This window comes from Zootoca vivipara, chromosome 6, assembly GCF_963506605.1.
Source record: "Zootoca vivipara chromosome 6, rZooViv1.1, whole genome shotgun sequence".
Taxonomy (NCBI): Eukaryota; Metazoa; Chordata; class Lepidosauria; order Squamata; family Lacertidae; genus Zootoca; species Zootoca vivipara.
Window position 1 is genome coordinate 13,954,121 of NC_083281.1, and position 21,105 is coordinate 13,975,225.

Genomic DNA, 21,105 nt, shown 5'->3' on the forward strand with positions numbered 1-21,105 from the left:
GACGATGAGCCTGCGTGCCCCCGCCCCATAGAAGCCCCCCTCGCTTTTCTGCAGTGAAGAGGCTTGTAAACCCTTCAATGGAGTCTCAAAACCCTCAAGAAAACAGGAGGGTTACTCAAAGAGCCATCACTGACCAATCAGCATCGTCCAAAGGTGACAGCCAGCCAATCCGAAGTCATGAAGCAGCCCCCCCCCCAAGTGTCTGGAGCGCATGATCCACAAGGCTGCCTCGGCCTTTGTCTCTGCCAGGAGAGCTCAGCTCTTTTGCGCGGCTCCTTGAGTTTAAGAATTCCACCGCAGAAAGCGCGGAAGAAGCGCTCTACAAAATGTAGCAACAAGCGGATACAATGCAGCATCCTACTGTTTCCCCTGACGAAATCCAAGAGAGAAACAGGGGAGTCCAGGGCTCCCCCTCCAGCAGAAGGTCCTTCGCCCCTCCCTTAGGTGGGAATCCAGCTTCGCCATAGGAGGCAACACATACCCCAGGCAGACTTGGCGACTTGAATCCGGATCCTTTCAAAGGAAAAGCGCAGGGAAGCCTCGCGACTGGGGGAGGCGTAAATCATGTTCTTGTTATTTGGGGAAGCAGGTCCTTCAAAGGTGTTGGGAGTTGGAATGACAGACAAGGGGTGGGCGACAGTTTCCCCTTACTACATGACAACCACTTCTCTTTTGTGACGATGTCATGACATTTTGCTGGGGGTTCTTTCTCTTTTTCACCTTTGAACCTTCGTTGCAACAAACAAAGATCAGGTCTACTGACCGCTGTTTTGCTTCTTCAGCTTGGCTGGAGTCTCTTCTTGCTGACCGGAGGTATCGGCGGGGGACGGGGGTGGGGACGGGACGGGACGGTGTAAGGCCCGTAAACCCGATTGTTTTATTTAACACTGTTGCTCTTGCTTCCGTTTCCAAGGGAGGGAACAGCTCAGAAGCCAGCCCAGAGGGTCCCCCAAATATGTCCCCCCTGGGGGCTGCGAGATGCCCGGGGCTCCTCCTTTGCAGAAGGAGGGGGGAGCCAGGATCGCCAAGGGTTAAAAGGAAACGAGCAGGATTCCGAGAGAGGACCGGGAATAAAAGGGGGGACATGTCCTCCAGAGCAAAACCTCTCCCCGCAAAGGGGTGGGGCTGTTGCCTCTCTGCTCTGCAAATGCTGCCTCGGGGCGTCTTCTGGGATCCAGTGAGTCTGGATGCCGCATGCGGCCCAATCGCCTTCTCAATCCGGCCCACGGACGGTCCAGGAATTGGCGTGTTTTTACATGAGTAGAATGTGTCCTTTTATTTAAAATGCATCTCTGGGTTGTTTGTGGGGCATAGGAATTCGTTCATCCCCCCCCCCCAAAAAAATATAGTCCGGCCCACCACATGGTGTGAGGGATGGTGGACCGGCCCCCGGCTGAAAAAGGTTGCTGACCCCTGGTCTACGGTATATCTAACAATCCAGGATAGCAGCAGGACACCGTGCTGCAATAAGGGAATTACCAGCAAAATTACCAGCTTGGAATAAGGGAGTTTCCCACAAAAAAGGGAGGGTTGACAGCTATGCCTAGGGCTTGCCAATCAGAATGTTGGTGGTTCGAATCCCTGTGACAGGGTGAGCTCCTGTTGCACAGTTCCTGCTCCTGCCCACCTAGAAGTTTGAAAGCACGTCAAAGTGCAAGTAGATAAATAGGTACCGCTCTGGCGGGAAAGTAAACGGCATTTCCGTGCGCTGCTCTGGTTCACCAGAAGCGGCTTAGTCATGCTGGCCAGTAAAGCGAGATGAGCCGGGGACAGGTCCTCCAGAGCAAAAGCTCCCCCCCCCAAAAAAAACCCTTCCTGCAAGGGGAGGGGGTGGCTGTTGCCTCTCCGCTCTGCAAATGCTGCCTCGGGGCGCCTTCTGGGATCCAGTGAGTCTCTTTTCTCTTCCCCCTTTGGGTGCATTGGGGAGAAGCGACTGAGGTCTCCTGCCCCTTTGGATTCGTTTAGGTCCCCGCAAAAAAGGCATATCGACGCATCTGCAATGCACGAGGCTCCTCCTGGGCTCCTGAATGAAAAGAATGTGAATTTGATGTGCTCCGCCTTGCAAGGGTTAAAAGGAACTGAAATGGATTCCTAGAGAGGACAGGAAATAAGGGGGGGGACTAGGTTCTCCGGAGTAAATCCCCTCCCACCTCCCCCATTTCCTCTCTTACAGGAGGGAGGTTTTCGTCTCCTCTGCAGAATCTGGTACGTATCATCTCTCTTCCCCATAGAGCGCAGTGGGGAGAAGGGGGGAAGTCCCAGGGCTGCGGGGGAGGGTGCCGGGGGGGGAGTCTGCTGCAACGGGACAGTGCCAATCCTGGATGTATTGGATTTAAATTGTGACCATTCTGCTCATTTGCCTTAACTAGCAGTAAACTCTGCTGGATGAAATATATAATTGCCTCTGATCCGTTTTGGGTTTTTGTGTGTGTTTGTTTTGTGTTTGTTTGTTTGTTTGTTTGTTTGCAATCCTGCATTGTCTTTCAGTTTTTACTCTGCTAACTATATGTGAGAGTTCTGCTCTGGATCAATATCGAGTGGAATTTAAATGGCATAAATGTGTTCCCAAAGATATTTGTGGGTATTCAATGAGGAGGGGCAGACCCATGAATTGGAGAAAAAGGTGGGATAGATACGCCACGAATAAAAAGGGGAACCCAGCCATTTGAGGCCAGTTTCTGAGCCATCTTCCAGGGCAGTTCCACGCAGAGGACCTTGCAACCATCCCATCTCATCCAGAGCAGGAAATCCCCTGGCCACATCCTCTCTGGGCCAAAGGGACTGTGGCTGGAGCTTCAAATGGGCACTCCTAGTCCCTGAGGCCACCTAAGCCCCCAGGGAACCTCCAAAGAACCTCCAAGCATATGTGGCTGGATGGGGGTTAAGCTATGTAACACCACCATCACCCCCTACCCATCTTTCACCCTAAGCTCCCAAGACAGATTACAATATTAAAACACAATACTGAAAGTAGCTTAAAGCCACTTACAATCACAGAATGAGGGGCAGCCCTACTTTTCTTGCTTTTGAGAGCTGTTCTTTGGTCAGGTCAGGATCTGGCTCTCAGAACAAAGAAAAAATGGACCCCATCCCAGTAGTCTGTCTTGAGAACATGGGAGATTCCACGTGCTGGAAAATGAGTCAGAAGCTGAAAAGAAATGTGCCCTGACATTTGGGGAATTAGGGACCCCCACTCTTGTCTTGAGTCCAAATTACATTGGTACAAATGCCTCACTTGTCAATTCTGACTTCATTCTTCCTATTTTAAAAAAGAAACTCTGAGTCTGGGCTGTGATTCCTGCCAAGATTTCTTGCCTAGGAAACCTTTTTCTCCTTATTGTGTATTAATTTTATAAGAGAAGAATGTATTTGCTTTTTAGGATTTGCTGGCACCTCTCATTAGGACGGGCAGAACTTGGCAAAAGACCTAGGGACTCCTTCCGATTTCTGGGAGGTGTGCTGAGAACAGAGATGGATGCGCAAGACTCATCTGGCCCTGAAGCAGGAATAGGCCTTGCAATCCAACATGGGAGCAGTGGGGGGTTCTGGGAAAACTCTGATTGGAAGATCCCAGGTGAGGAGGACACCCTTTGCTCAGATGTGCAGAGCCAGCAGTTCAGGCATTTCTGCTACCAGGAGGCCAAAGCACCCCGAGAGGTTTGCAGCCAACTCTACCACCTTTGCCGTCAGTGGCTGAAGCCAGAAAGGCACACAAAATCTCAGATGCTGGACCTGGTGATTTTGGAGCAGTTCCTGGCTGTCCTTCCTCCAGAGATGGAGAGCTGGGTGAGGGAATGTGGAGCGGAGACCAGTTCCCAGGCAGTGGCCCTGGCTGAAGGATTCCTCCTGAGTCAGGCAGAGGAGAGAAAGCAGGCAGAGCAGCAGGTGAGAGAGACTTTCCTCTAGATATTCGTAAGGGGCTCAAAACAGGAGGGAGAGTATCCCCCAATTCTCTACCGATTTCCCCATCCATTTTTTTTTGAAAGCATCAAAGGAATGATATTGGACAGCCCTAAAGTGTTTGCCTCTGCCATTCAATTTCTAATCCTTCTCCTCATTCTCTGTTTCAAATCCCTATTGCTCTTTCAGGGGAAGGATCTGTTAGCAGAAATGGGTCCGGATTCCTCTGAGATAGAAAAGACTCTGTTTGACTCCAGAGAGAGGCCTCTGGGTAAGGAGGAAGGAGTTCTTTCTTTGTTTGGCCACAAGTTGTGTATGTTGAAACTAATTTGTGAATCCGTTTAATCGTGTGTGTGTGTGTTTTTTTGGGGGGGGGAGGGAGTCACAGGCGACCAAGATCCCAGAGGAGGGTGTGTGTGTATTTTTGTACAACTAATATGTGAAATGGGTACAAACATGCACATTTATGTGGCAACTCATACTTTTTTGAAGGCCCAGCTGTAGTTTTCCTTCTGAGTGAAGCATGCACTCTTGGCTTCCCACTTACCTTTTTATTTCGCAGGAGACCGAACGATGCCAGCAAGACCTGTTTGCCCATCTTTTCTTGGTGGCGGAGGGGAAGCTGCCCCTTTGAAACCAGAGCAGGTAGGAGGAAGGAGCCATGTGGGGAGAGAGGATGTCATGGACTGGTGGGAGACAGAGGAATGGTGGGAGGAACTGCCAAGGAATGAAGGCTCAGGGCCAGGGAAGGGGTGGTGGGATGATGATGAGAGGTCAGAGGGAGAAAAGGAAGGAGACTGGGAGGAGAAGGTGTCGGTAGCTGAAGAGGCAACAGGGCTTAGTGAGCAGGGGGATTCTGTGGCAGAGAGCATTCCAGACTCAGAGGCAGAAGCTGAAGCAGGGGATGGGAGGAGAGACGCAGAGAGGGGTCTGGTTATTGTAGAGTCACGGGAGTCTCCCCACCCTCCTATGATAAGCTCTCCTCCCCCCTTGTCTCCCACAACTCAGAGAGCCAAGAAGCAGGAGGAGCAGTCTCAGATTGCCTGGGGAGAGGAGAGGAGGGGACCCCATCAGTTTCACAATGGGGCTTTCCCCCTCTCATCCGTCTGTCGTTGCCCCCCTGCACACCTTGAAGTTATCTATAGGGCATCAGGAGGATCCTCCCCACCTGGCAAGAACAGTACAGAGGGACAGAAGAAAGGCGATCCTTCCATGTGGCAAATGGGAATCTATCCACAATGAAATGTGCAGAGAAAGAATCCCATTAGAACATAAAATCAATTAAGAGGCAGAAGACAGCAGATGAAAGTGTAACTCTTGACCTTGATATTGTCTAAGAGGACAACCATTTTCTTTTAGGGTCCAATATGCTTTGAAGATGTAGCTGTCCATTTCACAGATGAGGAGTTCGTGTTGCTGGATCCTGACCAGAGAGCTCTCCATAAGGAAGTCATGGAGGAGAATTGTGAGATCTTGGACTCTCTCGGTAAGGCTTCCTCTTGGATCATCCTATCCTATCTGATTTGGCATTGAGGGCATCTCTCTATGTGACGAACCTCTGATATTTTGAAGGAGCTCAACAGCGCCACCCACAGCACCTGGGGTGCTAACACTCCCACAGACAGTCTTGGATGGAAGACTATTGACTACTTTCCCTGTGAATATTCTTCCTCCAGTTCTGCCTTTTCAAAGCATGAAACCCAGCCAGATGGGCAGGGTATAAATAATAAAATTATTATTATTATTATTATGCCTACCCCCCTCTAAGATGCCCCCCCCGTTTGCTCTGGCCTGCCTTCAGCCCCCACAGCCTCCCATCAGGGCCCCTTCACCAGGGACAGAAGCAGAGGAAGGACGTCAGGAAAGCTGCCATGGTTCCAACAGGGCTGGGAGCCATGTGGCCGGATGCACAGAAGGAGGGCGGCTGACCCCTCTCCTTCCCCCTCAGACTCCATTCATCAGCAGCCCCTGGTCCACCAGAGGCGCAAGGTGCTGAGCGGGGGGGGGGGGAGCTCAGCTGAAGATTTTCCAGGGGAGGTAAGAGATGAGTGACATTGGAGGTGACACAGATCCCATGATTGGGCCAAACAAAATTCATCCCAGAACCTCAGGCAGTGATCCCTTTGGGAAGACCTGCCATCTAACAGTTCTTCCTGGGTCACAAGCATTGATCAGCACTGCTCCATTATTATTATGCCCACCCCCCTCCAATATGGTCCCCCATTTGCTCTGCCTGCCTGCAGCCCCCACAGCCTCCCATTAGGGCCCCTTCACGGCAGCATAAGCAGAGAAATGGCCTCGGGGCTGGGAGCCATTTGGGCAGATGCACAGGAGGAGGAGGGCTGGCCGCTCTCCTCCCCCCTCACTCTCCATTCATCAGCAGCCCCTCGTCCCCTCGTAGGGGAGGGTCACCAGAGGTGCAAGGTGCTGAGCAGCGGCTGAAATGCTCAGCTGAAGGGGAGATAAGACCATATTTTCTTCAGGCTCCTCTAAACTGCCCAGGCCTTCTTAAATGTAGGCTTCAAAGTGATTCAGGAAGTTGAAGTAGCTTCTGTCAGATGTTTTGTTTCTGTTCCTGCTTCTTTCTGCCCTTGGCTGACTAAAGAGACGAGTGACGTTGGAGTTGGCACAGATCCCATAATTGGGCCAAATAAAATCCATCCCAGAAAATAACCAGGCTTTTTGAATCTCAGGCAGTGAACCCTGTGGGAAGACCTCACATCTAACTCTCTTTAATACTTTCCCTGTCACATGCATTAATTAGCACTGCTCCATAATTTGGGGCTCCGTTGCTTCCTGAGGCTCTAATTTGTTTCTCTCTCAGTTGCAGGTGATGATGAATTGGAGATGAATATTGAGGGAGACCACGACAAAAGCCAAACAGTGGAGAAGTCGTATCCATATTCAGAGTGCGGAGAGAGCTTCAGTCAGAGTTCCCACTCCACTTTAAATCAAAGAAATCCCCTTGAGAAGAAACCCTATCGGTGCTTGGAATGTGGAAAGAGCTTCATTCAAAGATGCCTTCTCAGTGTCCATCATAGAATTCATACAGGGGAGAAGCCATATCAGTGCTCAGAATGTGGGAAAAGATTCACTCAGAGCGCCCATCTCACAACCCATCACAAAATTCATACAGGGGAGAAACCGTATCAATGCTTCGAATGTGGAAAGCGATTCATTGACAGGCGCCAGCTCACTGTCCATCACAGAATTCATACAGGGGAGAAACCCTATCAGTGCTTGGAATGTGGAAAGCGATTCATTGAAAGACGCCAGCTCACTGTCCATTACAGAATTCATACAGGGGAGAAACCCTATCAGTGCTTGGAATGTGGAAAGAAATTCAGTCAGAAAGCTAATCTCACGACCCATCAAAGAATTCATACAGGGGAGAAACGTTATCAGTGCTTGGTATGTGGAAAGAGCTTAATTGACAGACGCCAGCTCACTTTCCATCACAGAATTCATACAGGGGAGAAACCCTATCAGTGCGTAGAATGTGGAAAGAGCTTCATTGACAGACGCCAGCTCACTGACCATCAGAGAATTCATTCGGGGGAGAGGCCATATCAATGCTCAGAATGTGGAAAGACATTCACCCGGCGCACCCATCTCACAACCCATCACAGAATTCATACAGGGAGAAACCCTAACAGTGCTTGGAATGTGGAAAGAAATTCACCCGGCGCACCTATCTCACAACCCATCACAGAATTCATACAGGGGAGAAACCCTATCAGTGCTTGGAATGTGGAAAGAGCTTCATTGACAGACGCCAGCTCACTTTCCATCGCAGAATTCATACAGGGGAGAAACTCTAACAGTGCTTGGAATGTGGAAATAAATTCACCCGGTGCACCCATCTCACAACCCATCACAGAATTCATACAGGGGAGAAACCCTATCAGTGCTTGGAATGTGGAAAGAAATTCACCCGGTGCACCCATCTCACAACCCATCACAGAATTCATACAGGGAGAAACCCTAAGAGTGCTTGGAATGTGGAAAGAGATTGATTCAGAAGGTCAAACACACGATCCATCAAAGAATTCACAGTGGGGGGAAACGATTTCAGTGCCAAGAAGGTAGAGTGAGCTTCAGCCACAAGGCCCATCTTGCTTCCCATCAAATAACTCACATTGGAGGCAAACTATAATATTTTAGGAGGCTTTAGATAATATGAGGGTGAAGTTTGCAACCGGGTTCTTTGCCACATCTGGTGCCCCATAGTAATTCCTACTACGTACCCAGAACTGTGACTTGCAAGTTCTTGGCCAAGGTGTTTAATACCTTCTTCACAGTGACCTTTCTCTTGGCAGATCAAGATGAGCAGATGACAACAAAAGTTGCAAGGTTTTTAGCTGGGGCAATTAGAATAAGATCAACCATTTGACTATATACTCAAAACCCTTAGAAGTATTTTATATAACTAACTTTTTTTTTTATTCTTTGTACTGTATATCGTATTGTTGTTTTATTACTATGGTCAGTGACTGACGAAAATTAAGGTTTATTCATTCATTCAATAGCTTCTTCACGTCATGCCTGGGGAGAGGAAGAAGAGTGATTTGGCGACACTGATGAGGTTGCTGTCCATGCTGAGCTTTCCTAGGAAGGACTTGGTGTAAAAAATTGTGATAGTTGATTTAACATTAGCTATTCTAGATATTGATTCTGTTTGAAGTGTCCTAGTATTAATTGCATCCAGCCTTTTAGATAGAATGCATTAGGCTTGATTTTTGTATGCCTGCATTTTGTTACCCTTATGCCACCCTCCTGCACTGTCTAAAGCTGTGGTGTGTATGTTGCCTACCACTTCCAGCCTTATCCGACCCTAGAAGGGCAGATGATGTTTTGGAAAAGAGGGAGGAGCTGAACTAGCATCTGTGTGAGAACCTCAAAGGTCTTTGACATCTTTTGGTACCAGGGAAGTAAGATAGAGGATAGAAATGTCAACAGTCCCATGGAAGTCCTGGTTGCCATGGGCATGGTGTCAAAGTGAGACATCTGAGACCCAAATGACCTGGTCATTCTGGGACACCCCAGCGTAATTTCAGAGGAGTCAATATCCGCATAGAGCCACGTGTCTCATGACCTGTGACCTTTCTTGATGCAAATGGAAGAGTATTGTGGCATTTCATGAGTCTTTGTGTGCTGTGTAATATAAGCCTTCTAATGTGCCTCCTGGCAGCCTTTTCGAACTATCCATTCTGCTGAACAACTGGTTAGCAAGGCTGTTCTATTTGAATAAACCGGGTCCCTGCAGGACGTTGAGATTGCTCTCATTCTCTTGGTTCTGAGCTTTTGTTTCAGGTGTTCCCTCGCCTGAACAGGTGATGTAGAAACAAATTCTGATCGCACGAGCAATTCACATACTTTATATTTTCCCTTCCTCTGTGAGAAGCCTAAGTCAAGGATTCCCTTTCTGCTGTCCTCCTTTGATCATTCACAATGGGCGTATGCCAAGAGGAAAGAATTGTCACCATGAGGAAACAGAGTTCCTGATTCATCGTGCATAAAGGGAGTTGGGAGGAAGAGTAGGACAAGTTTCTTTGCTTCAGGGTACTCCTCTTCTTCGTTTACAAAGTGGAGCAGTTAGGCAAACACTCTACTCCTTGCACAAGTGTATACAGAGAGAGAGAGAGAGAGAGAGAGAGAGAGAGAAGCATATTCAAAGCAACAATTGATGTGAAGGGTTGAAATTGTTGGAATGTGTTGGTTCGGGAGATCCTATGAGGCTCCTCAATGGTCGAAAGCGAAGCAATGGCACTTACACAATGGTATTTTTATTCTGTTGCAACCGGCTTCCCTATACAAGCTGCAACAGGAGCAGGAAGAGGAAGTCTGGATTTCTTACACCCCTAGGATTGTGTGTGTGTGGGGGGGTCCTAAACGCCATGGGATCCCTCATTTTGCAAGGTGAGGGGAGTTGCATTGGTGTGGGGTGCAAGAAGGTGGAAGGGTTGCAAGCGAATTCATTTCCCCAACCCACGGAGATCCCGTGGAAGATTATCTTTAGTGACATGACCATCAATTTCTTAGGATAACAATGGGGCTGGCGATTAGCTTCCCTAATCAGAGTTCTTTCTTCGGGGAGGAAGCGGATCTGTCCAGTCTAGCGCCTTCAAAGACGGAAGAAACGAGACGAAGGGAAGAGCTAAGGGCAGGAAGGGGTTTAAAGAGGGAATAGCATCTCATTTCATTGCTTCAATAAAATGTTGCATCCCAGGTACAAAGTTCCCATCCTCATTTTATTCGCTGATTGTAAGTTGGGAGAAGCAGGGTTACATAGTAGCATCTAAAGCAGCCACGTCCAACAGGTAGATCGTGGTCTACTGGTAGATCACTGGACGTCTGCGGTAGATCACTGGTAGATCATTGGCTCCCCCCAAAGAAGCCGAACAACTGTGGCTCCCCTAAAAAAGCTCAAAACCTTACCTCCTCCCTGAAAAAAACTCAACAACTTTGACCTGAACCCCCAAAAAGGGGGTAGATCACTGCCAGTTTTTAACTGTGAGTAGATCGTCGCAGCCTCTTGGGAGTTGGCCACCCCTGATCTAAATAAAGGTAGTTTCTACATAGGGATACAAAGGGTTATACAGTACACAAATTTATCAGGTTCTACGCGTCACAAGAAGAGTTACTTCATTTTGGAAAGTATCTCTGCGTGTGCTCAGAGGCGCGCGTGTGGTGCAGGGCAGAGCGAGCCCCCAGCCCTGCCTTAGGGGTGGCGGAGTCAGCTGGGGAGCCGCTGCCAGCCAGGTGCCCTAGCTGGCGAGGACGGAGCCCCCCGTGGCTACCTCCTCCTCCCGCTCGCTGGGGCTCCGCTTTTCGAGAGGCCAGCCAGGAGGGTGCTCCCCAAAAGACCCCCCTGGATGTGTGCAATCCATGTGATTCCAGAGGGAGGTAGGGAGGCTTGGGTTGCTCCACCTTGCAAGAGTTAAAAGGAACTGAGCTGCTTTCCTAGAGAGGACAGGAAATATGGGCGGGACGACGAGGTCCTCCCGAGCCAAAGCCCCTCCCTTCTCCCACCTCCCCAGGTTCCTCTTTGCAAGGGGGTGTCTTTTATTTCCTCTGCAAGAGCTGTCTAGGTGGCCCCTTCTGGCATCTGGTGAGTTTCCTCTCTTTTCTGCCATTGGGGAGAAGTGGGGCGGGGGTGTCCCAGGGCTGCAGGCGGCGGGTCCGTGGGGAGCCTGCTCAGACAAGAGGTTCTGGCCCCCTTCCTCTCTGCAAAGCCAGGGAGGCTGCAAGTAGCAGGAGGTCTTGCCCCTTTGGGGAGGGGTCACTGAGTCAGGAAGAAAAGGGCATGCAAAGGAACCCCGATGGGATTGAGGAATCAGCCACGTTCATTAGCCCAGGTGGCAGCCAGATGGAAACATTTTGAGGCAGAAATAAAAACTTGGCCTCTATGATAAAGTCCTTCCATCACGCAGTGCGCAGTTAGACCCACATAACTCCCTCCCACAGGAGGAAGGGATGACCACCAAGCGACATGACTTGAGAAGAGGATGAGGCCAATTCAGGGAGGAGAAGAGGGCTAGCGATGGCTCCTGGCCCCACAGTTTGAGTCAGCCATGCTTCTTAAGGCCAGCTGCTGGGAAGTGCAGGGGGGGAGAGTTGCCCTCAGAACAAAATAGAAAAATTCCTTCCAGTAGCACCTTAGAGACCAACTAAGTTTGACATTGGTATGTGCTTCCGTGTGCATGCACACTTCTTTAGGTACACTTAAACAGAAGTCACCAGACCCTTATATACAGGTGAAACTCAGAAAATTAGAATATCATCGAAAAGTGCACTTATTTCAGTAATGCAACTTATTATTTTTTATTTTAATTTTAATTTTTACAAATGCTTTCTTTTGGAAATCCCACAGTAATAAAACAAATAGTTACAATAATACAAAAATAAACATTGCTATTACATTTCATTAATTACATTCTCTTGAGAGTCCCATGGACTGCAAGAAGATCAAATCTATCCATTCTGAAGGAAATCAGCCCTGAGTGCTCCCTGGAAGGACAGATCCTGAAGCTGAGGCTCCAATACTTTGGCCACCTCATGAGAAGAGAAGAATCCTTGGAAAAGACCCTGATGTTGGGAAAGATTGAGGGCACTAGGAGAAGGGGACGACAGAGGACGAGATGGTTGGACAGTGTTCTCGAAGCTACGAACATGAGTTTGACCAAACTGCAGGAGACAGTGCAAGACAGGAGTGCCTGGCATGCTATGGTCCACGAAGAGTCGGACACGACTAAACGACTAAACAACAACAATTACATTCCATTTATAATTGACCTGCCTAACGACAAATAATTACAATTACAACAAATAAAGGCTTGACATATCTTGCTTTGCATGGCATGCATCTTATCTCATATATTGGTTTCACCTTTTAAGTTGCGTTACTGAAATAAACGTACTTTTCGATGATATTCTGATTTTCTGAGTTTCACCTGTATAGTGAGAGGGTGGGGAGGGGTATTACTCAGAAGGGTGGTGGGGATGGGTGATTGGCTGATAGGTGTGGTAAAAACAAAGACAGTAGTCTGTCTTGAGAACATGGGAGATTCCAAGCGCTTGAAATCCGAGTCTGGGCTGTGATTCCTGCTAAGACTCATCCATGCTTGCCCAGGGAACATTTCTCTTCTTCTGACTGTGTATCAATCTTGTAGTAGAAGAATGCATTTGCTTTAAAGGATTATCTGGCATCTGACAGACAGAACTTGGCAGAAGACCTAGAGGCTCCTTCTGATCTCTTGGGAGGTGTCCTGAGAACAGAGATGGATGAGCAGGACTCAGCTGGCCCTGAAGCAGGAATAGGCCTTGCAATCCAACATGGGAGCAGTGGGGGATTCTGGGGAAACTCTGCGAAGAAGAACCTGGTTGAGGAGGACACCCTCTGCTCAGATGTGCAGAGTAAGCAGTTCAGGCAGTTCTGCTACCAGGAGGCCAAAGGACCCCGAGAGGTTTGCAGCCGACTCTACTGCTTAGTCCATCAATGGCTAAAGCCAGAAAGGCACACGAAAGCTGAGATGCTGGACCTGGTGATCTTGGAGCAGTTCCTGGCTGTCCTTCCTCCAGATCTGGAGAGCTGGGTGAGGGAATGTGGAGCGGAGACCAGTTCCCAGGCAGTGGCCCTGGCCGAAGGATTCCTCCTGAGTCAGGCAGAAGAGAGAAGGCAGGCAGAGCAGCAGGTGAGAGAGACTTTCCTGTGGATACTCCCAAGGTCATGGGTAGGCAAATTAATCACCTTCTAAATCTGCCCCACGGACGGTCCAGGAATCAGCGTGTTTTTACATGAATAGAATGTGTCCTTTTATTTAAAATGCATCTCTGGGTTATTGGGGGGGGGAGCTGCCTGGTGTTTTTACATGACTAGAATGTGTGCTTTTATTTAAAATGCATCTCTGGGTTATTTGTGGAGCCTGCCTGGTGTTTTTACATGAGTAGAATGTGTGCTTTTATTTAAAATGCATCTCTGGGTTATTTGTGGGGCCTGCCTGGTGTTTTTACATGAGTAGAATGTGTGCTTTTATCTAAAACGCATCTCTGGGTTATTTGTGGGGCATAGGAATTCATTCTCTTTTTTCCCCCACCAAAATATAGTCTGCCCCATCACAAAGTTTGAGATACAGTGGACCGGCCCCCTGCTGAAAAAAGTTTGCTGACCCCTGCTCAAGGGGCTCAAAAATGAGGGGGTGTATCCCCCAATGCTCTACTAATTTGCCCATCCTTTTTTGAAAAGCATCCAAGGAATGATATCAAACACCCCTAGAGTGTTTGTGTCAGCTGCTCCTTTTCTAATTCTTCTCCCCACTCTCTCTTTTGAATCCTTGTTGCTCTTTCAGGGGAAGGGTCTTTTTGCAGAAATCGATCTTAATTCCTCTGAGGCAGAGAAGACTCTGTTGGACTCCAGAGAGAGGCCTCTGGGTAAGGGGGAAGGAGTTTTTTCTCTGTTTGGTCACATTTTGTGGATTTTGTAGCTAATCCATGAATTCTTTTCATCTTTGGGGGGGGGGAGTCACAGGGGACCAAGAGCCCAGAGGAGGAGGGGGTGTATTTTTCCACAACTAATATGTTAAAAGGGTACAAACGTCCCCATTTACGTGGCAACTCATACTTGTTTGAAGGCCCAGCTGTAGTTTTCCTTCTGAGTGAAGCATGCACTCTTGGCTTCCCACTTACCTTTTTCTTTCGCAGGAGACCGCACGATGCCAGCAAGACCTGTTTGTCCATCTTTTATTGGTGGAGGAGGGGAAGCTGCCCCTGGTGAACCAGAGCAGGTAGGAGGAAGGAGCCAGGCGGGGCGAGAGGATGTAATGGACTGTGTGTGGGGGGGGTGAACCGTCAAGGAACGAATGCTCAGGCCAGGGGAGTGGTGTGGGGATGATGATGAGAGGTCAGAGGGAGCAGGCTGGGAGGAGAAGGTGTCGGTAGCTGAAGAGGCAACAGGGCTTAGTGAGCAGGGGGAGTCTATGGCAGAGAGCAGTGCAGACACAGGGGCAGCAGCTGAAGTAGAAGATGAGAGGCAGAGATGGGTCTGGTTGTTGTAGATGCATGGGAGTCTCCCCAACCTCCTGTGATAAGCTCTCCTCCCCCCTTGTCTCCCACAACCCAGAGAACCAAGAAGCAGGAGGAGCAGTCTCAGATTATGAGGGAAGTGCCCTGGTGAGGAGGGGAGTTTGGCAGCTGGGGGAAGGCAGGGACCTTCAGGCTCTGCAACTCTTTCATGGAGGCAAGACCTACCGAGAAGTGTTCCTGTGCCCAGTAGGCTTCTTCTAATAAAGAGTAAACTTCACCTACAGCGAGTGAGGCAAGGGGGTTGGGGCAGCCAGAGTTGCTCTGGGCGCAAACAATTAAATGTCATTCAGTGAGGTTTATGTGCTGAGAACAAGGAACTGCCACCTCACCTTCCGAATGTCACTAATTTTATTTATCAACCACTGAGGTTTTATTTCTGGATTGAATGTTAAAATAGACTTCTAAGCAGTTTACACACTATACCAAACAGTGGCCAGGCTTCACTTCATCATTCATACAATGGGGCTCCCCCCCTCTCCTCCCTCTCTGTGTGCCCCCATGTGACCTTGAAGTTGGCTGGGGGGCATCTGCAGGTCTGTCTCTCCCCCCACTCACCCCTGACTGAAACCAGGGAGAGGAGAGAAAGGATGCTTCCATGTGGCAAACAGGAAAGCTTGGGAAAACCATGATCTGGAGAAGATGAGGTTCTTTATGTCCTTCATTAAAATAAATAATAAAAGGGTTCCATTAAGAAATTAAAATATGCATCCATAATCAAATTGTGCAGCAAAACAAACCCATTAAAACAGAACATTAAGAGGCAGAAAACAACAGAGTAAAGTGTAACAGATCACCTTTATCTTGTCTAAGAGCACAGCCTTTTTCTTTTTCTGTTAGGATCCCGTGAGCTTTGAAGATGTGGCTGTCTATATCACAGATGGGGAGTGGGTGTTGCTGGATCCTGACCAGAGAGCTCTGCATCAGGAGGTCATGGAGGAGAATCGTTGGATCTTGGATTCTCTCGGTGAGGCTCCCTGTTAGATCATGCTTTGTAATTCAAGGCTCTATGTGACAAAACTCTGATATTTTGATGGGGCTCAACAGCGCCACAGACCTGGGATGCTAACACTCTCACAGCAAACCTTGGATGGATGGCTATGGATTTCCCTTGTGAATATTCTTCCTCCTATTCTGCCTTTGCAAAACATGGACAGGCTCCTCTAAACTGCCCAGGTCTTCTTAAATGTAGGCTTCAGATTGGTTTGGAAAGTAGAAGTAGGTACTGTCGGATCCCATGATTGGGCCTAATAAAATCCATCCCAGAAAAGAGCAAGGTTTTTTGAATTTCAGGCAGTGAACCTATAGGTAGGCCTCACATCTTCTTGGTCGTGGCAGGTAAAAGTAAAGGCAAATGACCCCTGGACTGTTAAGTCCCGTCAAAGGCAACTATGGAGTGCGGCGCTCATCTAGCTTTCAGGCCAAGGGAACTGGCATTTGTCCACAGACAGCTCATGTGGCCAGCAGGACTAAACCACATCTGGTGCAACAGAATACCATTATGGAAGCTGTGTAACACCCCCCCCCCTTTCAGATGTCAAGGAGATATAGGACTACACAAATATTAGAAGACCAAAGGCAGCCCTATATCGGGAAGTTTTTAATTCTTGATGTTCTACTATGTTTTTATATATGCTTCAAGCTGCCCAGAGTGACTGGGAAAAGCCAGCCGGATGGGTGGGGTATAAATAATAACATTACTATTACTATTATTATCTAATTCCCTTCACTTCTTTCTCTGTCATAAGCATTAATTGGCATTACTCCATTATTTGGGGCTGCATTTATTCCTGAGGCTCTAATCTGTTTGTCACTTAGTTGCAGGTTGTGGTGAAATGGAAATGAAGAACGAGGGAGGCCACGAGAAAAGCCACACAGTGGAGGTGCCAAATCCATATTCAGTGTGTGGAGAGAGCTTCAGTCAGAGCTCCCATTCCACTTCCCATCAAATAAATCCCATCTGGAATAAAACCTATCAGTGCTTGGAATGTGGAAAGAGCTTCAGTCGAAAAGACAGTTTTACTTCCCATCATAGAAATCATACAGGAGAAAAACCATATCAGTGCTTGGAATGTGGAAAGAGCTTCAGTCGAAAGGACCTTTTCACTAGACACCAGAGAATTCATACAGGGGAGACACCATATCATTGCTTGCAATGTGGAAAGAGCTTCATTCAAAAAGGCCAGCTCACTGTCCATCAAAGAATTCATACAGGGGAGAAACCCTATCAGTGCCTGGAATGTGGAAAGAAATTCACTCAGAGCACCCATCTCACAACCCATCACAGAATTCATACAGGGGAGAAACCCTTTCAGTGCTTGGAATGTGGAAAGAGCTTCATTGACAGACGCCAGCTCACTGACCATCAGAGAATTCATTCGGGGGAGAAACCATATCAATGCTTGGAATGTGGAAAGAGATTCATTGACAGACACCAGCTCACTGACCATAAGAGAATTCATTCGGGGGAGAAACCCCACCTGTGCTTGGAATGTGGAAAGAGCTTCATTAGCAAAAGCAAGTTTACTGTTCATCAGAGAATTCATACAGGGGAAAAACCATATCAGTGCTTAGAATGTGGAAAGAGCTTCGTTCAAAGAGCTCACCTCATGGGCCATCAAAGAATTCATACAGGAGAGAAACCTTATCAATGCCAAGAGTGTGGTAAGAACTTCAGTCGAAAGGACAGTTTCACTTCCCATCTGCAAATTCATACAGGGGATAAACCTTATCAGTGTTTAGAATGTGGGAAAAGCTTCAGTCGCAGCAGCCAACTCAATCCCCATCACAGAATTCATAGGGGGGAGAAACCCTATAAGTGCTCAGAATGTGGAAAGAGCTTCAGAACCAAAAGCCAGCTTACCATCCATCAAAGAATTCATACAGGAGAGAAACCCTATCAGTGCCAAGAGTGTGGCATGAACTTCAGAAGAAAGGACAGTTTCACTTCCCATCTGCAAATTCATACAGAGGAGAAACCCTTTCAGTGCTTGGAATATGGAAAGAGCTTCAGTCAGGGCTCCCATCTCACTTTCCATCAAAGATTTCATTCAGGGGAGAAACCATATCAAGGCTTGGAATGAGGAAAGAGCTTCAGTCTCAAAAGAAAGGATGAATTCACTTCCCATCAGAGAATTAATACAGGGGAGAAATAATAATTAATTAAAAATTAGAAATAAAAATTATTATTTATACCCCACCCACCTGGCTGTCTTTCCTCAGCCCTATCACTGCTTGGAATGTGGAAAGATCTTCAATCTCAGCAGCCAGCTTACTGTTCATCAAATAATTCATACAGGCCAGAGGCCATATCAGTGCTTGGAATGTGGAAAGAGATTCATTGAGAAGGCCAAACTCATGATCCATCCAAGAATTCACAGCAGGGGGAAGCAATTTCAGTGTCAAAAATGTGGAAAGAGCTTCAGCCACAGGGTCCATCTCACTTCCCATCAATGAATTCACATTGGGGGCAATCTATAGTAGTGGCTGTATACAGATTTAATTTTAGGAGACATTAGTTAGTATGAGGTAATGATTGCAGCTGGGTTCTTTGCCATATCTGGTGCCTCATAGTAATTCCTACTATGTACCCAGAAATGTGACTTGCAAAATAAACAAAATCATTCCGGTAGCACCTTAGAGACCAACTAAGTTTGTCATTGGTATGAGCTTTTGTGTGCATGCACACTTCTTCAGATACCTTCAGATTCCGATGACAAACTTAGTTGGTCTCTAAGGTGCTACTGGAAGGAAATTTTTTATTTTGTTTCGACTACGGCAGACCAACACGGCTACCTACCTGTAACTGTGACTTGCAAGTTCTTGGCCAAGGTGTTTAATACCTTCTTCACAGTGTCCTTTCTCTTGGCAGATCAAGATGAGCAGATGACAACAAAGGTTGCAAGGTTTTTAGCTGGGGCAATTAGAATAAGTTCCACCATTTGATTATTGACTCAAAACCCTGAATAGTATTTTATGTAACTGACTTTTTATTTTTATTCTTTGTATATCGTATTGTGGTTTTATTGGTATGGCGGGTGAGTGCCGCAAATTAAGGTTGACACATTCATTCAATAGCTTCTTCATGTCATGCCTGGGGAGAGGAAGAAGAGTGATTTGGTGACACTGATAAGGCTGCTGTGCATGTTGACCTTTCTTTTAAAAAAAAATTATCGAAATTTTATTTACAACATGACACATACCCCAATACACAAATCCACTGTCATTAAGCATAAACTTAACATACAATAAACATAACATACAACAATACAAATAACCAAATAAAAAATTTCCTTTATCCTGTGTCTCGCCTCCTTATTTACTTCTTATCACCTGTTTCCTTTTATGTATAATTATTAAGCTTTTTCTAATTATATCTTTATGATCTACAAAAAGAAAAAAGGAGAAAAAGTAAAAAGTCTTCCTGTTAATTCCTTGTGCTTATACTTCTAATAATGAATGTACATAATTCAATACTCATTCTTTACATTACTTATCAACTACACTCAGAAATCATTACCATTTTAAATATATTCTCTCTGATATTATAATTTGCAGTAAATTTCAATGTCACCTTCCATAATTTTTCCAATTCTGTCATCATGATAGGATGTCCTATATCTTGAGCCCATCTTATCATAGAAGCCTTTACTTCTTCTTCCATAACCTCATAATCTAAAAGAAGTCTATACATACTTGATATTATCTTAGTTTTCTTATTTAATAACTCTTTTTCCAATTTAGAGGCATCACTATCAAATCCAATTTGTTTATCTTGTTTATACTTTTCGAACAGTTAATCATAATCTAACCTGCTAGTAAAATGCTCTTTTGTATCCTTGTATTTTTTAAGTTTTAGTTGACCATTTTCTTCTATTAATAATTCCGTATATGTTACCCATTTTGTTGTCATATTTTTCTTTTTAACTGCAATTGCTTCCAGCCAGTGGTGATAGCCATTTTGGGGTTTTTGGCTCAATATATTTTTTATATTTATCCCACACCTCATATAAAGCCCTCCTTATGATGTGATCAATGAAGTTCTTATGCACCCTGGTTTTACGATAATAAAGATACGCATGCCACCCGAAATGGGTGTCATGTACTTCCAAATCCAAGACTTCTGGATTTTTCAATAGGCACCAGTCTTTCAACTATGACAAACATGAGGCCTCATAATACAATTTCAAGTCTGGAAGGCCATATCCTCCTCTTTCGGTAATATCTATCAAGATCTTATGCTGTCCTCTTGGTCTTTTCCCCATCTATATAAACTTTGAAACTTCTTTCTGCCATTTTTCTATGCATCTGGATTTTCCTATAATTGGAATGCTTTGAAATAAAAAGAGTAAAGCTGTGATGTGTACATTGCCTACCACTTCCAGCCTTATTTGACCCTAGAAGGGCAGATGATGTTTTGGGAAAGAGGTATATGTTGAGCTAGCATCCATGTGAGAACTGGCATCTCCCCTCAAAGGTCTTTGACATATTTTGGTACCAGGGAAGTAAGATAGGGGATAGGAATGTCTACAGCCCCACCATGGGCCTGATTGCCAAGGGAACAGCCCAACGTATGAGACCCAAATGACTTGGGCACTCTGGGACACCCCAAGGTAATTTCAGAGGAGTTGATATTCGCATGGAACCACGTCTCCCATGACCTGTGACCTTTCTTGATGTAAGTACCATAAAAGAGTATTGTGGCATTTTATGAGTCTTTGTGTGCTGTGTATATAATCCGTCTTCTAATGTGCCTCCTGGCAGCCTTTTCAAATCAGCCGCTCTTCTGAACAACTGGTTAGCGGCTGATTTGAAAAGGCTGCCAGGAGGCACATATTGCAATAGTTTCAATAAACCGGGTACCTGCGGGACTCTGAGATTGCTCTCATTCTCTTGGTCCCGTGTTTATATTTCAGGTGTTCCCTCACCTGGGTAACAAACTCCTGGTGTAGAAGTAAATTCTTACCACACAAGCAATTAACGTACTTTCTTATTTCTATAGCTATTAAATTTGTATAGTGCCCTTGATCTGAAGATGCCACGGTGGTTCTCAGCATGATTGGGGGGGGGGGGTTCCCCCAGTGCTTCCTCTTCCAGCGCCTCCAAGCTGCAAATTGATGGTGCTCCTTGTTTTCTCCTGCTCTGGAGGGTGGGATCTGAACCAATGGCTTCAAGATAACAGGAATGGAGATTCTGATTTAAGTTCAGGAAGATCTCTCTGACAGTAAGAAGAGTGGAACAGTCTTTGTCAGAAGGTGGTGGCCTCTTCTTCATGGGAGGTTTGTAAGCAGATGTTGGGTGGCCATCTCTCATTGACTTGAGATTCCTGCATTGCAGGGGGTTGGACTAGATGTCCTTTGAGGTACCCAACTTATATTTGTGTATCTGGCTCTTCCTTCCCAAGTTCAGAAATTTACCTATATTTGTGCATCTGGCTCTTCCTTCCCAAGTTCAGAAATTTACATACATCCCTATTGAAAATCCTTTCTTTAGCTTGTGCCCAGGTCTCCAATCTGTTCAACTCATATTGAATCTCGATTCTGTCTTCTGTGGCATTAGCCACCCCTCCCATTTTAGTGTCATCTGCAAATTTGATGAGTGTCCCCTCACGGATTGTCAAACAAAGAC

The 21,105-nt window shown here is 46.6% G+C and overlaps 2 protein-coding genes across 4 annotated transcripts; both read left to right on the forward strand.

Moving 5' to 3' along the window:
- The first annotated feature begins 1,084 nt into the window (after positions 1–1,084).
- On the forward strand, positions 1,085–10,589 carry LOC118086638 (zinc finger protein 397-like). The gene is made up of 6 exons (XM_060275448.1): positions 1,085–2,205; positions 3,381–3,885; positions 4,090–4,171; positions 4,463–4,545; positions 5,260–5,386; positions 6,725–10,589. Exons 2-6 carry the CDS (start codon positions 3,472–3,474, stop codon positions 7,987–7,989), a joined length of 1,971 nt encoding a protein of 656 aa, XP_060131431.1. The 5' UTR covers positions 1,085–2,205; positions 3,381–3,471; the 3' UTR covers positions 7,990–10,589.
- Positions 10,590–10,864: 275 nt separating this feature from the next.
- Positions 10,865–18,803, forward strand: LOC118086639 (gastrula zinc finger protein XlCGF57.1-like). 3 transcript variants are annotated; one of them, XM_035118528.2, is made up of 6 exons: positions 10,865–11,011; positions 12,597–13,094; positions 13,749–13,830; positions 14,101–14,183; positions 15,319–15,445; positions 16,297–18,803. In XM_035118528.2, the coding sequence occupies exons 2-6, from the start codon at positions 12,681–12,683 to the stop codon at positions 17,559–17,561; spliced, it is 1,971 nt and encodes a 656-aa protein (XP_034974419.2). In that variant the 5' UTR covers positions 10,865–11,011; positions 12,597–12,680; the 3' UTR covers positions 17,562–18,803. The 3 variants fall into 3 exon arrangements, with proteins under 3 accessions (XP_034974419.2, XP_034974420.2, XP_060131432.1); XM_035118529.2 differs by having other exon boundaries at positions 16,303–18,803; XM_060275449.1 differs by having other exon boundaries at positions 10,903–11,011; positions 12,617–13,094.
- Positions 18,804–21,105: the final 2,302 nt, after the last annotated feature.

Coding starts and splice junctions, on each gene's coding strand:
- LOC118086638 (XM_060275448.1), top strand. CDS start 3,472: ATGGATGCGCAAGACTCATCTGGCCCTGAAGCAGGAATAGGCCTTGCA. Junction 3,886..4,089: donor GAAAGCAGGCAGAGCAGCAG/GTGAGAGAGACT, acceptor TTGCTCTTTCAG/GGGAAGGATCTGTTAGCAGA. Junction 4,546..5,259: donor CCCCTTTGAAACCAGAGCAG/GTAGGAGGAAGG, acceptor ATTTTCTTTTAG/GGTCCAATATGCTTTGAAGA.
- LOC118086639 (XM_035118528.2), top strand. CDS start 12,681: ATGGATGAGCAGGACTCAGCTGGCCCTGAAGCAGGAATAGGCCTTGCA. Junction 13,831..14,100: donor CTCCAGAGAGAGGCCTCTGG/GTAAGGGGGAAG, acceptor TTTCTTTCGCAG/GAGACCGCACGATGCCAGCA. Junction 14,184..15,318: donor CCCCTGGTGAACCAGAGCAG/GTAGGAGGAAGG, acceptor TTTTTCTGTTAG/GATCCCGTGAGCTTTGAAGA.